Genomic DNA, 12,890 nt, shown 5'->3' with positions numbered 1-12,890 from the left:
TTCTCTCTCCCAACTTTTTCCATTGGGCAGGAGATACGAAAGTCTGAGAACACGCACTAACAGGTTTCAAAACAGCTTCTTCCCTGCTGTTACAATGCTCCAAAATGACCCTCTTATATACTGAACTGATCCCTTCACACATCTTCTCTACTGAGTAGTACTACACTCCGTATGCTCACTGGATTCCCGTGCCTATGTATTTACAGTGTGTATTTATGCATATCCTATGTTTTTTCATGTATGGAATAATCTGGACTGTATGCAGAACAATATTTTTCACTGTACTTCAGTACATGTGACAAAAGAAATCAAAATCAAAATCCAGTAGCGCTGACTTATTTAAGGATTATTTGACCTCTTTATACACACTTTTGCATTCTTCTGTCTAGTTCCATACCTGTTTGGCACATAGCGTGTAAAGGCTTCAATCACATTGCTAACTTTGGGGTGAATTTACTGCCCAATTTATTAATCCCAGAAACAACCTCAGTTGTGTCACATTTTGAGGACTTAATGCTTCTAAGATTTCTATCATCCTTTTTCGGCTCCTTATTAAGCCCATCGTTATCAGTGAAGTGACCCAGGTAGTTTATGGATGTCTGGAAAAAGTTACACTTTTCCTTTTTAACTCTGGTTAAGGTTTTGTAGATGTTCCAGTGTAGTTTCCAAGTTCTTCAAATGCCTTTATTCACTTGAGCTGGTATCGAGGATGCCATCTAGATAACATTGCACCTCATTTAGTCCACTCAGAATTTGATCCATAAATCTTTGAAAAAGAGAAGGAGCAGATGTTATCCCAAATGAAAGTCTGGTGCGTCACGATAGAGAGTAATGGCTGTGATTTTGCAGCTATATTCATTTGTAAACAAACTTGTGATAGATCAATTTTACTGAATTCTGACTTCCAGAGAGCAAACAAGCCTTTGGCAGTGGATAGTGATATGCTGGGTTTATAATTGTCTTAAAATCACTGAACCATCTCATTTTAGTACAGGAATTATTGGTGTAGCCCAATCGCGTGTAGTAACTGGTTCAATGACTCCTCTTTCAACTAGTCCTTCTAGTTTTTCGACTTTTGGCCTAATGGGGTATGGTATGGTTCTGGCCTCGAGACATTTTGCATACTGTTTGGTTAATTTTGAGTTGGACTTAAACGTCTGTCATTGAGCCCAGTGAGTCTTCAATCGTTTCTTTTAATCAGCAAGTTGTTTCTCTGCTCCCTAGTTGAGTTTAATTTTTCCCAACCATGGTACCAGATAAAGCAGGAACGTTTCCCCAGACATCATAGAGAGGCAAATCCGCTGTTTGTCCATTTACTTCCACTTTTACTGTAAGGTATCCTTTTAGTGCTGCAACATCTTCTGGCTACATCCATAGGATAACATTTCATGATTTTGATAGCATATGTTTAACTTTTGCACGGTAGCAATGTGGATAGCACAATTGCTTCACAGCTCCAGGGTCTCAGGTTCGATTCCGGCTTGGGTCACTGTCTGTGCGGAGTCTGCACATCCTTCCCGTGTGTGCGTGGGTTTCCTCCGGGTGCACCGGTTTCCTCCCACAGTCCAAAGACGTGCAGGTTAGGTGGATTGGCCATGATAAATTGCCCTTAGTGTCCAAAATTGCCCTTAGTGTTAGGTGGGGTTACTGGGTTATGGGGATAGGGTGGAGGTGTTGACCTTGGGTAGGATGCTCTTTCCAAGAGCCGGTGCAGACTCGATGGGCCGAATGGCCTCCTTCTGCACTGTAAATTCTAAGATAATCTATGATAGATTACTTGCAGTATTAATGATAAAGCCACACCTGTATCCACTTCTATTTTAACTTTGTTACCATCAAGTTTTGCCCATAAATGGGTACCGATCCCATACAGACAAGACACCTTAGTTTAAGCTCCTGAAGCTGTTTGGTTGCATTGTCTTCTACAGTAGGCAACTTCCTCTGAATAGCTTCATAGCGGGTCCATCACTAAGGGTTGCCCCAAACTCACCTGCTAAGGTCACCATGAATTGTAAGACCTAAAGATGGGCCGGGCAGGTGGATTGGCCACGCTAAATTGCCCCTTATTTGGAAAAATTGTTTAAAAAAAAAGAGAGGCTATCCAAAATCCTCGAGGGAGCTTCCCCACGAACTCCATACATTCTTCACCATGAGCGATGAACTGACCATACAGGATGGACTTGTGCTGCATGACATCCCTATTACCCTTCAGAGCTACTACACACAACAGCTGGAAGCAAGCAGGAAGACCAAGGAATTACTGCACTGGCCCTCCAAGCACGCAGATATAGAAAGGGAGATCTCCAGATGTGCATCGTGCAATGAACTCGAGCGACATCAAGCAAAGGAACTGATGTGTTTACATGAGGCCCCAGACCTCCCGTGGTCATTCGCAGTGGCTGACATTTTTAGAAAATATAATGCTCAAAAAGAAAACTGGTACAGTATAGTGTAAATGCTTCTGCATACGTGAGTTGAAGACTGGAGTACGCCAACATAGTTGATTCTTAGAGATAAGTGCCTCCAACCTTACAATGTTTAAAAAAAACATGGTTAAACAGGAGAGAAGAGGATTGGACCATGCAAACATGGCAAAAACACCTCCACATATAGCAAATTCAAAACGGTGCAACATAACCACGGAAATCCTTACAGGATCACGTCAGACAAACTTGAGATAGGGGCTCCCATACTTTCCGGAATTTAATTTAGAATGGAGTATGCAAGATAAGAATTCCATGGGAGTATAGACCATTCTAATTTTATGCCAATTCTAAATTGAGGAATACTTATCAGCAGCAAAGGATGTTCTTCCGTGATGCAAAGGTTAGGATATTATAAGCCTTTTTTCATTAACGTCAATGTGGTTGGATTAGACATTCTGAATTCTCGTGTACCCGAACAGTTGCTTGAGTGTGGCAATTCGGGGATTTTCACAGTAACTTCATTGCAGTAATAATGTAAGCCTAAGACACGAATAAAGATTATTAATATAATTATTATGATTCTCCTACCTGGGAGCCCCAGAATTAAGAATAACATATCAAATTCTAAGGCCGAGCTGAATGTCATTTTGAACTCTTTAAGTGTGCCACAAGCAGTCAGCCTCGACTACCTGACATTTTCGGCACATCGAGGATATAGCAGGATCAAACTTGTGTCTCAAGCTTGGTGTGATATGCTGATGGTGTAATATTTTGAATTGAATATCCTTCGTTCTATTAATTATGGCATATTCCCATATATTATCTCAGGTCCCCTTATCAATATTGACTGCAAGATCGCTTTCCCAAAACCACAGTGAATCCATTTGTTACGAAACCCTGCGCGCCTCAATCTCATCCTTCCTTGACCTGGAGTCGCAACACAATTCGGTAGCACAATGGGTAGCACTGTTGCTTCACAGCTCCAGGGTGCCAGGTTCGATTCTCGGCTTGGGTCACTGTTTGTGTAGAGTCTGCACATTCACCCCGTGTCTGCGTGGGTTTCCCCGGGTGCTCCGGTTTCCTCCCACGAAAGACGTGCCGTTATGTGAATTGGACATTGTAAATTCTCCCTCTGTGTACCCAAACAGACGCCGGAATGTGGCGACTAGGGGCTTTTCACAGTAACTTCATTGCAGTGTTAATGTAAGCCTACTTGTGACAATAAAGATTATTATTAACTGAATAAACCAATAATTCTTAGAAAAATACGTGAAGTCCTTGGCTGCCCAATAATTAGTCACCAGGTTTGTAAATGTAAACACAATTACTTTTTATTTATAACAAGAATTATAATGAAGTATGCAGCAAATACAACTGGTTGACTATCAACTAATTCCTAATCCCCCACTTTAACTTACCCCTCACCCTCTGTATAACACATACAAAATAAACACAGAGGGGAAGAGAAGGGTGTAAATAATAAGGATGAAAGTACAAAGAGAATATTATTTGTTTCAGATGATTCTTTCTGGCACCTTTTGTCTCTTCAAACTTTGTTTGTATTTCAAGGGTTTCACTATAGATTCATGTAAGTCTATGCAGTTTCAAAAGTGCACCAATGTTTCTGGAGAGAACACGATGGAGAAAAAGAGCAGGTCCTTTCCCCTGAGCAGGATTCAGGCTTTGCTTTCCCTGGGTCTCTGGAAATCATTCCACTCAGGCCTGATCCAAAGACCACCAAGCAGAATACAGCCATTTGGTCAATTCATTGACCACCAGCCAATCAATCGAACCAAATCCCACCCGAACTCTTGAATTTTTCTCTTGAAAGCCAGCAGAGTGTTCCTGTTTTAATTTTCAAGTTCCTCATTTCCCCAGCTTGACTTAAAGAAATAGGTCCATTAAGTATCCACGGATCAAAATGATAAAGGCAAAAACTAATGGAAGAGGAAATAAGGGAATCATCAGGAAGGACCATTACATTATTATACCCTCAGGCTCTAGAACTATATCAAAATTAGTTAACTGTACAGGTTCCACAGAAATCAGGAATTTTTTCACCAGGGGGAGTGAAACATCAAGATTCATTGTTATCTTATGAAAGATATAGAATCTTAAATTACAGATACTTAAGGGAGTGTCTTGGGATGTCAAACTGTTGGCAGTGCTGCTCAAAATATGACAAGAAAGCACCACTGAACATGCCTCCCAGCCTACAAATGACTATTTTGCCCTGGTGGGAAATCCGGGTTGCTCTGAAAGGGTGAGAGACCGGACGTTAATTTAGATCTCGTTTCCAGCTGATGGACCATCCTCCAAGCACTATAAGCATTGAAAATTATAGGATTCTCATACTTGGTAGACCAGGCCTTGAAATCCCTGTAAAAGAACCTGTAAGGAGTATGTCGACTGCCTGCTTCAATGTCGAGCCAAATTGAGGAGGGGCCCCTCTGACCCAGTCTCTTAAACCTAAGATGCAAGGCTAATTGAACTGGAAAGCTGCAGTTTGGCAAATTTTAAATAAGGTTTTTTCTTGTTCCATATAAAGGAACTAAGCATCCTTTAGAACCTTTGCAGAAAGCAAGATTGGCAGCATCTGTAAAGGATCCAATAACCATGGCAACGCACTCATCTTATTCCTGCTCAACCATGGAATTGGCAAGGTGATGAACTGAGCAGATCCCATCTAATACAGGTGGTAATATGGGGGAAATTTGCCCCATACAAATGCTTAAAGAAGGGGGTAACCACTGTACGCAGATAAATAAACACTGATGCAAACACTTTAGATAACAACTTCAATTATATATTCAGGAGCAAAACTTGGAAGAAACTGACCCTCATCCCCTCGTAGAGCCAGGTCCTACCTCGCCTCCCCGCCTTTGACGCTCTCTGCCGATCTCCAACATTATGAAAATAGATAATTATCGGCCGAGGCATTAATACTCCCTTGGCCTCCAAAACAGGATACTGTGTGTCCTTTCCAGCATAATATGCCCAGCTTTCGTATTCAGCTTTCGAAAATGTGGCAGCCAACTCTCAAAATTTGATAGAGAGCTTTACCCTCTTCCACTCCTGGAAAACTGATGACCTGGATATTTTTCTTCTGGCCTCAGTTCTTCAGATCCTCCAGGATTTCTGACATACTACGAAGCTGGTTTTCTGGGGATTGTAAGCTGGCTTCAGCTGAGCAAGTTGCATTTTTTACAATGGAGATTCTCTCCTCCGATTCATCGAGCCTCGTATTGGTATTCGGCTCAGTTTCGTGAGCACTAATATTCTGTGCTAATAGCCAAGTTTATCTTCAATGAGGTTCGCAGTCATCATCTGTAACGCCTTATGTCCTGGATCAAGAACCTGCTCGAGGATCAGATCGCTATATTGAAGAGGCGGCGCCATCACAGTTGCATCCGACTGCTTCATTTTCTTGGCAATTTGTTTTAGGATTTCTCTGCACTTTCTCGGCACCACTGAGCCAAAAATCTTCTAGGGACATATTATGGAGTATTCACTCCCGTATTAGGTCGTATGTTCTGGGTAAACAGGACAAATGAGAGGATTAAAGGATGAACAGCGCCAGAGTCCACGGAAACGCCGCTATTCCCGCTTCTGCATCATCTGATCCTAGCTAACATCTTTGAGTGCAGTGGTAAACAACATTTCATCTTAGTTGATTTGTATTCCAATTTGTTTGAACTTGTCTACCTGCCAAATATGACAAGTAAAACATTAAAATATCAAGCTTAAGAGATACTTTGCCATGCACGGCATTCCATTGAGACTCATGACAGACAATGCACTGCTGAATTTCGTAACTTTGCACGCATATGGGACTTTTGAACATATCACGAGGCAGCTCGGTATATCTACAGTGAAATAGTTTGGCAGAACGGGTAGCACGTTCAGCCAAACATGTAAAGAAATGTGCATGGAATCACACAGACTACTATGCTGCACTCCTTAGCCTGCAAAATCTACCACGTCAGCCATTGAATGTCAGGTGTACGACGACCACTTTTCCTATTGCCAAAGCCCAGCTGCAGCTTAAACTTGAAACTAACCTGAATGATGCCCTCTTGCAATGCAGATTGAAAAACAAAACATACTATGATTGAGATGTCCATGGACTCGGCCCTCTACCATCAGGTCAAATGGTCAGGATTCAGACCACGTATGGCCATGACCAGTTGGATATAGTAATGCCCCGCAAGCGAACAGTTATGCAGTGTCCTCCACTATGTCTGCAATCGGTGTCCCCTTCTGCAAGTAGTAACAGATAACGCAACACTTCAGTCATCTGATCTGTGGCACCAGGCCCCTGCACCAGTGGACTTTCAGACTCCTGCAGAGGGCAACGATGTTGATGGTTATGACCATGTCACTGAATGTCAAAGGGATGTGGTCAAACTCTCTCTTGTTGGACTTAGTCATTGTCTGGCACCAGTGTGGCGTGAATGTTACTTGCCACTTGTCACCTCAAATCTGAAAGTTCTCGAGGCCTCGCTGCATATGTCCAAAGCTGTTCCATTATCCGAGGACTGGAAAATAGTGTCATAATATACATCAGTATATCATGGTGCAGACACACACTGTTGGACACTCACAGGAACCAATCAACATCTATAAACACCGCAGCCGATCACCAGTTAGAATACACACACTATAAAGGCAGAGGGTACCACGCTTCCCGCTTATTCTGGGTGCTGCCTCTGAGTGTAACAAGAACTCATCCAGCCCAGCACAGACTCACACCACGTGCTGAGAGAATTAACTGGCACGGACAAGGCTTAGGTCTCTAGTTTAAGTTAGCATCATTTAGACCCACAGTCATCGTGTGTTAGTTAGAAGTTAGTTAATAAAATTGAGTTGAACCTTCATCAGTGTTGGAAGTGTCTGTTCATCTCTCAAGTCTACAACACTAGCCAACACTTCAAACAGTACTGTAATTTTTTTTAATTAGTTCATGGGACGTAGGCATCGTAGGTTGTGCTAGCATTTATTGCCCATCCCTAATTGTCCTTGTGGGGGCAGTTCAGAGTCACCCACATTACTGTGGGTCTGGAGTCATATGTAGGCCAGACCAGGTAAGGACAGCAGATTTTCTTCCCTAAATGACATTAATGAAGCAGATGGGCCTTTACGACAGTCAACATTGGTTTCATGGTCACCATTACACTTTTAATTCCAGATTTTTATTGAATTCAAATTTCACCATCTGCAATGGCAGGATTTGAACCTGGGCCGCCAGAGCATTACCCTGGGTATCTGGTTAACTAGTCCACTGACGATACCACTGCGCCACCACTATGCCACTGCCTCCCTTCAAAAACCAACATCAAAGACTTCCAACCAAGATAGTTTATTCCGAAACTCAACAGCTATATACAGCACTTGTGCTCTGCTGCGCTCCCAGGGATTACACCTGCGCTCCTACCACGAGACCTCTTAACGTGGCCAGGTCACCACATTCTCACGTGACTGTTTGGTCTCCACCTTCCTGTATAATTGGGACACCTGGTAGCATATATATATTTAGCGTATCCTGCATCTGACAAAGACGCAAATGAAACATCCGTGTTGGTAACAGTGAGGGCACAGAAAGACCACAACACCACCAACTAGTGTAATCACATGCTCCAGGTGCCGGGGCGGAGGAGAAGAAAACATGATGAATTATATAGCAGTTGCTACAGCCTAATATGTAAATCAATATATATGTTAGTAGTTGTGCATTATCAGAAAACATATCAGAATACATTTATGATCTGGACTTGGGTGTATCTAGCAGAGATTCATTTGCAAATGGCATGAAACCTGGGAATGTCATCAACAATGAGAAAGATAGTAGCAGACTTCAGAAGGATGTGGACAGACTGGTGAAATGAGAAAACATGACAGATGGAATTTAATTTAGTGCAGAAAAAAGTGTAGTGATGCACTTTGGGAAGAAAATGGATAGGCAATATGAACTAAATGGTATAACATTATACGTACAAAAGGCTTTCCCTTTGTTGTACCTTGAGCTTGTCACAATTTTGACTGTGGATTTACTTTACATTGTTATAAAAATCATATTGCATTTACAATAATTTAATTTTAATTCAGTTCCACTTTTTTGACTTAACCCAATAAATTATAAATAAAGTAGATTATTTTAGTTTGATTGGGTTGGAAAGAGAAATATTGTATTTCAAATACTTTTAAGATATTGCATTTCAATTTTTGTGACAGTTCATCCAGTATGCATGAAACTAACTAAATACAGTATTATCCAAATTATGTTGGAGCAGGGATTCCATGTCATGAAAGTGAATAAGACTTGGAATTTATGTTTTGGTTTAGAATTATTTTTGGATAAACTTTACACATACCTACTCAGTCAATTTTGTACTTATTTTCTTTTGAAAATGGAGAAACTGACAATATGTTTTGCCTTTCAGACTAAAGAAAATGTCACAGTAACTGTTACAGAATTGAACATTATTTTGGAATCAAACGAGTTTTGTGATTTGAGCCGATTCATATCTAGGTAAGGCCTTGAGATTTGTTATATTAAAGGTACACATTATCTTCTTCGGCAGCCTTGGAGTCGAGGATGACTTGCTTGCACACTTAGTGATTCTCAGGTGACTGAGGAGTCCAAGGCATGAACTACAGTCTCTGTCACAGTTGAGGCAGATGGTGGTCAGAAGAGCAGGTGGATGGAATGCCCGGTTGCCAAGCATTCCTTTCACTGTTAACACTTAGCTTCAGCTTGCTCTCGGTGATGAAGCATGAAGTGTTCAGCTTTTTCTTGAAATGTTTTTCCTCCACTGTGGGAGGTCTTGGACCAAGGATTCCCTGGTGTCAATAGGGATGTTCCAATTTTTCAAGGTCGCTCTGAGGGTGTAATTTATGCGATTCCTCTGCTTTCCTGGGGTTTGCTTTCTGTGGCAACTGAGTAGAGTGCTTGTTTTGGGAGTCTCACATGAGGCATGCAGATGGTGTGGCCACTTAGCAGAGCTGATCGAGTATGGTCAATGCTTTGATGTTGGGAATGCTGGCCTGAGCATGTACATTGACAGAGGTGCGTCTATCCTGCCTATGGATTTGCAGGATCCTGTGGAGGCAGCATTTGTAATACGTCTCCAGGAATTTGAGTTGCCTGCTATATATATATACTGCTCCAGAGGGGGAAGCACCATCGGGCTCAGGATATGTGGTTGGTCCTCAGGCACCAGTTCCACCAGGCTCCGGAGCTGGTCCACGTACCAATTTGAGTCCTTCCATTGCACCCGCACTATATACGAAACCAACTCAGACCGTTACATGATTGTTCCCGGAATCCAGTAAAATTCCGGATGTAAATGGAGTCGCCAGCGGCGAATTCTCTCATGGGCCTGCCTTGGATGAGGCAGGTTTCTGCTGAGCCTGAGGTCTGTTTTCTCATCGCAAGTTTGAATGTCTATACGGCACGTTCTGCCAATCTATTTGAGGACGGGTGATAAGGCGGAGTGCAGACATGACTGACCCCATTCCCATTTTGCTTCAAAAATTTTGCAAACTCTGAACTAGTAAACGCGGTGCCATTGTCCGACATGAGTATCTCCAGGAGTCGGTGAACACTAAAAGTCTAAAAGTCTGCCGTAGCTGCTCGGTGATGGCACGCGATGTAGGCATCATCACCCGGTGTACCTCCATCAGTTTAATATGCGCTTCTATGATGCAAAGGTACAGTGGCCTCGGGAAAGGCCCCGCAAAATCCACATGGGGGGGGGTGTGTGTGTGTGTGTGTGTGTGTGTGGAGTGGTGTTGGTGTTCTTGGCACAGGGTACACTATTTTGCCAACTTCTTGATATCCGCGTTGATGCTGGGCCACCACACGTAGCTTCTGGCCAATATTTTCATTTTGGAAACCTCTGGATAGAGGTCCTGCATAATTGGCCCGGGCCGCACTCAGGAACCCCATAACAGGATGTTGTCGACCACTCTGAGTTCTGCCACTTTTGTGGTAAACACTCTCAGATTCCCCCAGGAAGGCACAGTGCTGAACCCGTACAGCACGATGTGGCGAACCCTAACCCACAACAGGTCCATCTGCGACCAAGTATTTACTTGGCCTACCGTTAGAGATAACAAGGCCATAAAATGTAAGGTTGCGACTACATTGTCCGATGCTGCCGGCGTTGGCATGCTGGTGGGTAGCGGGAGGGGAGGCAGCTGACAGCATCCATGTGGGGAATCTTCGTCCCTGCGCAATGTTCCATAATATACTCGTACGCCTCCTGAAGGAGAGTCCAAAGCTGAATGCGGGCAGAGCTCACCAAGGGAATTGCCTTGTCCTTTTCAAATAAGCCCAAGAGGTGTTTATGGTTGGGATATGCCGTGAATGCATGTCCATAGACATACTGATGGAATTGTTTTACTCTGAACATCAGTGCCAAACCATCCTTTTGTATTTGGGCATAATATCACTCCGCCACCACCAGTACCATCATACATTCTGTGTGCAAGGACGGTCCCAATTCCATAGGGTGAGGCGTCACGTGAGCAAGAAGGGCTTTGACGGGTTGAAGTGAGTCAGCAAGTGGAAGCACGATAGTCGCCGCTTTACTTAGTTGAATGCTGTCTGCTGCGGCGGGTCCCAAATCCACTACTGGCCCTTCTTTGACACCAAATGCAGCGGGTCAAGACCGTCGGCAAGTTTGGGATGAACTTCCCGTATTAGTTGACCAGGCCCAAAAAAGAACGGTGTTCCATGGGACCCTTTGATACAGCGCCTGAACCTTATCGCCTAATGGGTGTAGTTCTTGCCCGGCAACCCAGTAGCCCAAATAGACCACCGCCTTCATTTGGAACACGCACTTTTCGTGTCGCAGACAGACCATGGCCACCTCGGACCTATGCAACATGTCCTCCAGATTTCTCAGATGTTCCTGGACAGAGGACCCGGTAATCATCTCAACATCCAGGTAAACTTCCACCTGTGGCAACCCACGGATGATATTTTCCATAACCCTTTGGAATATGGCACGTGCCGAAGAAGCCCCGAATGACAGCCTGGTGCATTCATACAAACCCCTTTTGTATGTTGATGAGGATGGGTCCAAAACGAACTGCAAATGGGCATGGCTCATGTCGAGCTTGGTAACAGTCCTTCCTCTGCTGAACCTCGCATATAGGTCCTCAATCTTTGGCACTGGTAATGATCCAGAAAGCACACTGATGCACGATCAATTGGGTACAACTGTGGCTTTATTGCAGTAAGATACCTGGCCTCCTACAGCAGCTGGCGAAATGGCAGTTGAATAGAGGACATGCATATTTATACTCCTCTTCCTGGGCGGAGCCAGCAGGCAGGGGCTACCGGCGAACCTGTAATACAGGTCCTACCTTACATAACCTAATACAGGTGTAATAGTGGTTTACCACATTCACCCCCTGTTAAAAATGAGTCCAGCGGGGGTGATGTAGAACTATATACAGTAGTGAAAATTATGTACAGTGTTGCATTAGAAAAAAAGAGGGAAAAAAATGTCTTTTGAAAGTCCAGTTTCCCCGGGAGCTGTAACTGGTCGCCCTGCTGGAGGCGATACCCCTGCTGAGCAGGAACTGACGCAGCTCATCATTCATGAATTCAGGGGCTGGTTTAGCTCACTGGGCTAAATCGCTGGCCTTTTAAAGCAACCAAGCAGGCCAGCAGCACGGTTTGATTCCCGTACCAGCCTCCTGGACAGGCGCCGGAATGTGGCGACTAGGGGCTTTTCACAGTAACTTCATTGAAGCCTACTCGTGACAATAAGCTACTTTCATTTCATGAATGAGGATCCCCTGTCACTGTGAATGTAGGCTGGGGAAACCAAACAGAGCGAAGATTGTGTTGAGGGCTTGATGATGGTGGCAGACGTCATATCGGGGGAAGGGATGGCGAAGGGGAATCTGGAGTACTCATCGACCACACTGAGAATATACGTGTTTCGGTCGGTGGAGGGAAGGGGCCCTTTGAAATCCATGCTGAGGCGTTCAAAGGGGTGGGAGGCCCGGTCTGGCCGGTAGAAGTGCGGCTTGCACTCCGCACCGACCTGGCAGTCCCTGGTGACTGTCCGTACATCCTCGACGGAGTTGGGCAGGTTGCGAGACTTGACAAGATGGTACAACCGTGTGAGCCCTGGGTGACAAAGGCTGTCGTATAGGGCCTGGAGTCGGTCTACTTATGCGCTGGCACATGTACCTCGGGATAGGGCGTGTGGGGGCTTGTTGAGTTTGCCAGGGCGATACAGAATCTCGTAATTATAGGTGGAGAGCTCGATTCTCCACCGCAAGATTTTATCATTCTTGATCTTGTCCCGCTGCGTGTTGTTGAACATGAAGGCTACTGACCGTTTGTCAGTGAGGAGAGTGAATCTCCTGCCGGCCAGGTAATGCCTCCAATGCCACACAGCTTCAACGATAGCTTGGGCCTCCTTTTCGACGGACGGGTGCCGA

General features: G+C 44.2%; 1 protein-coding gene across 3 annotated transcripts in view; it reads left to right on the top strand.

The window, feature by feature from the left end:
• LOC119973940 (centromere protein P) overlaps positions 1-12,890 on the top strand; it is a 400,035-nt gene that overhangs the window by 61,984 nt on the left and 325,161 nt on the right. For all 3 annotated transcript variants that reach the window (XM_038812604.1, XM_038812606.1, XM_038812605.1), the window contains exon 5: positions 8,867-8,955. In XM_038812604.1, coding sequence (XP_038668532.1) covers positions 8,867-8,955 — 89 coding nt within the window. The remainder of the gene's footprint in view (positions 1-8,866; positions 8,956-12,890) is intronic.

The sequence above is a fragment of the Scyliorhinus canicula genome, chromosome 11 (genome assembly GCF_902713615.1).
Source record: "Scyliorhinus canicula chromosome 11, sScyCan1.1, whole genome shotgun sequence".
Lineage (NCBI taxonomy): Eukaryota > Metazoa > Chordata > Chondrichthyes > Carcharhiniformes > Scyliorhinidae > Scyliorhinus > Scyliorhinus canicula.
The sequence above is the reverse complement of the archived record's forward strand: the minus strand, read 5'-3'. Positions and strand labels throughout refer to the sequence as shown.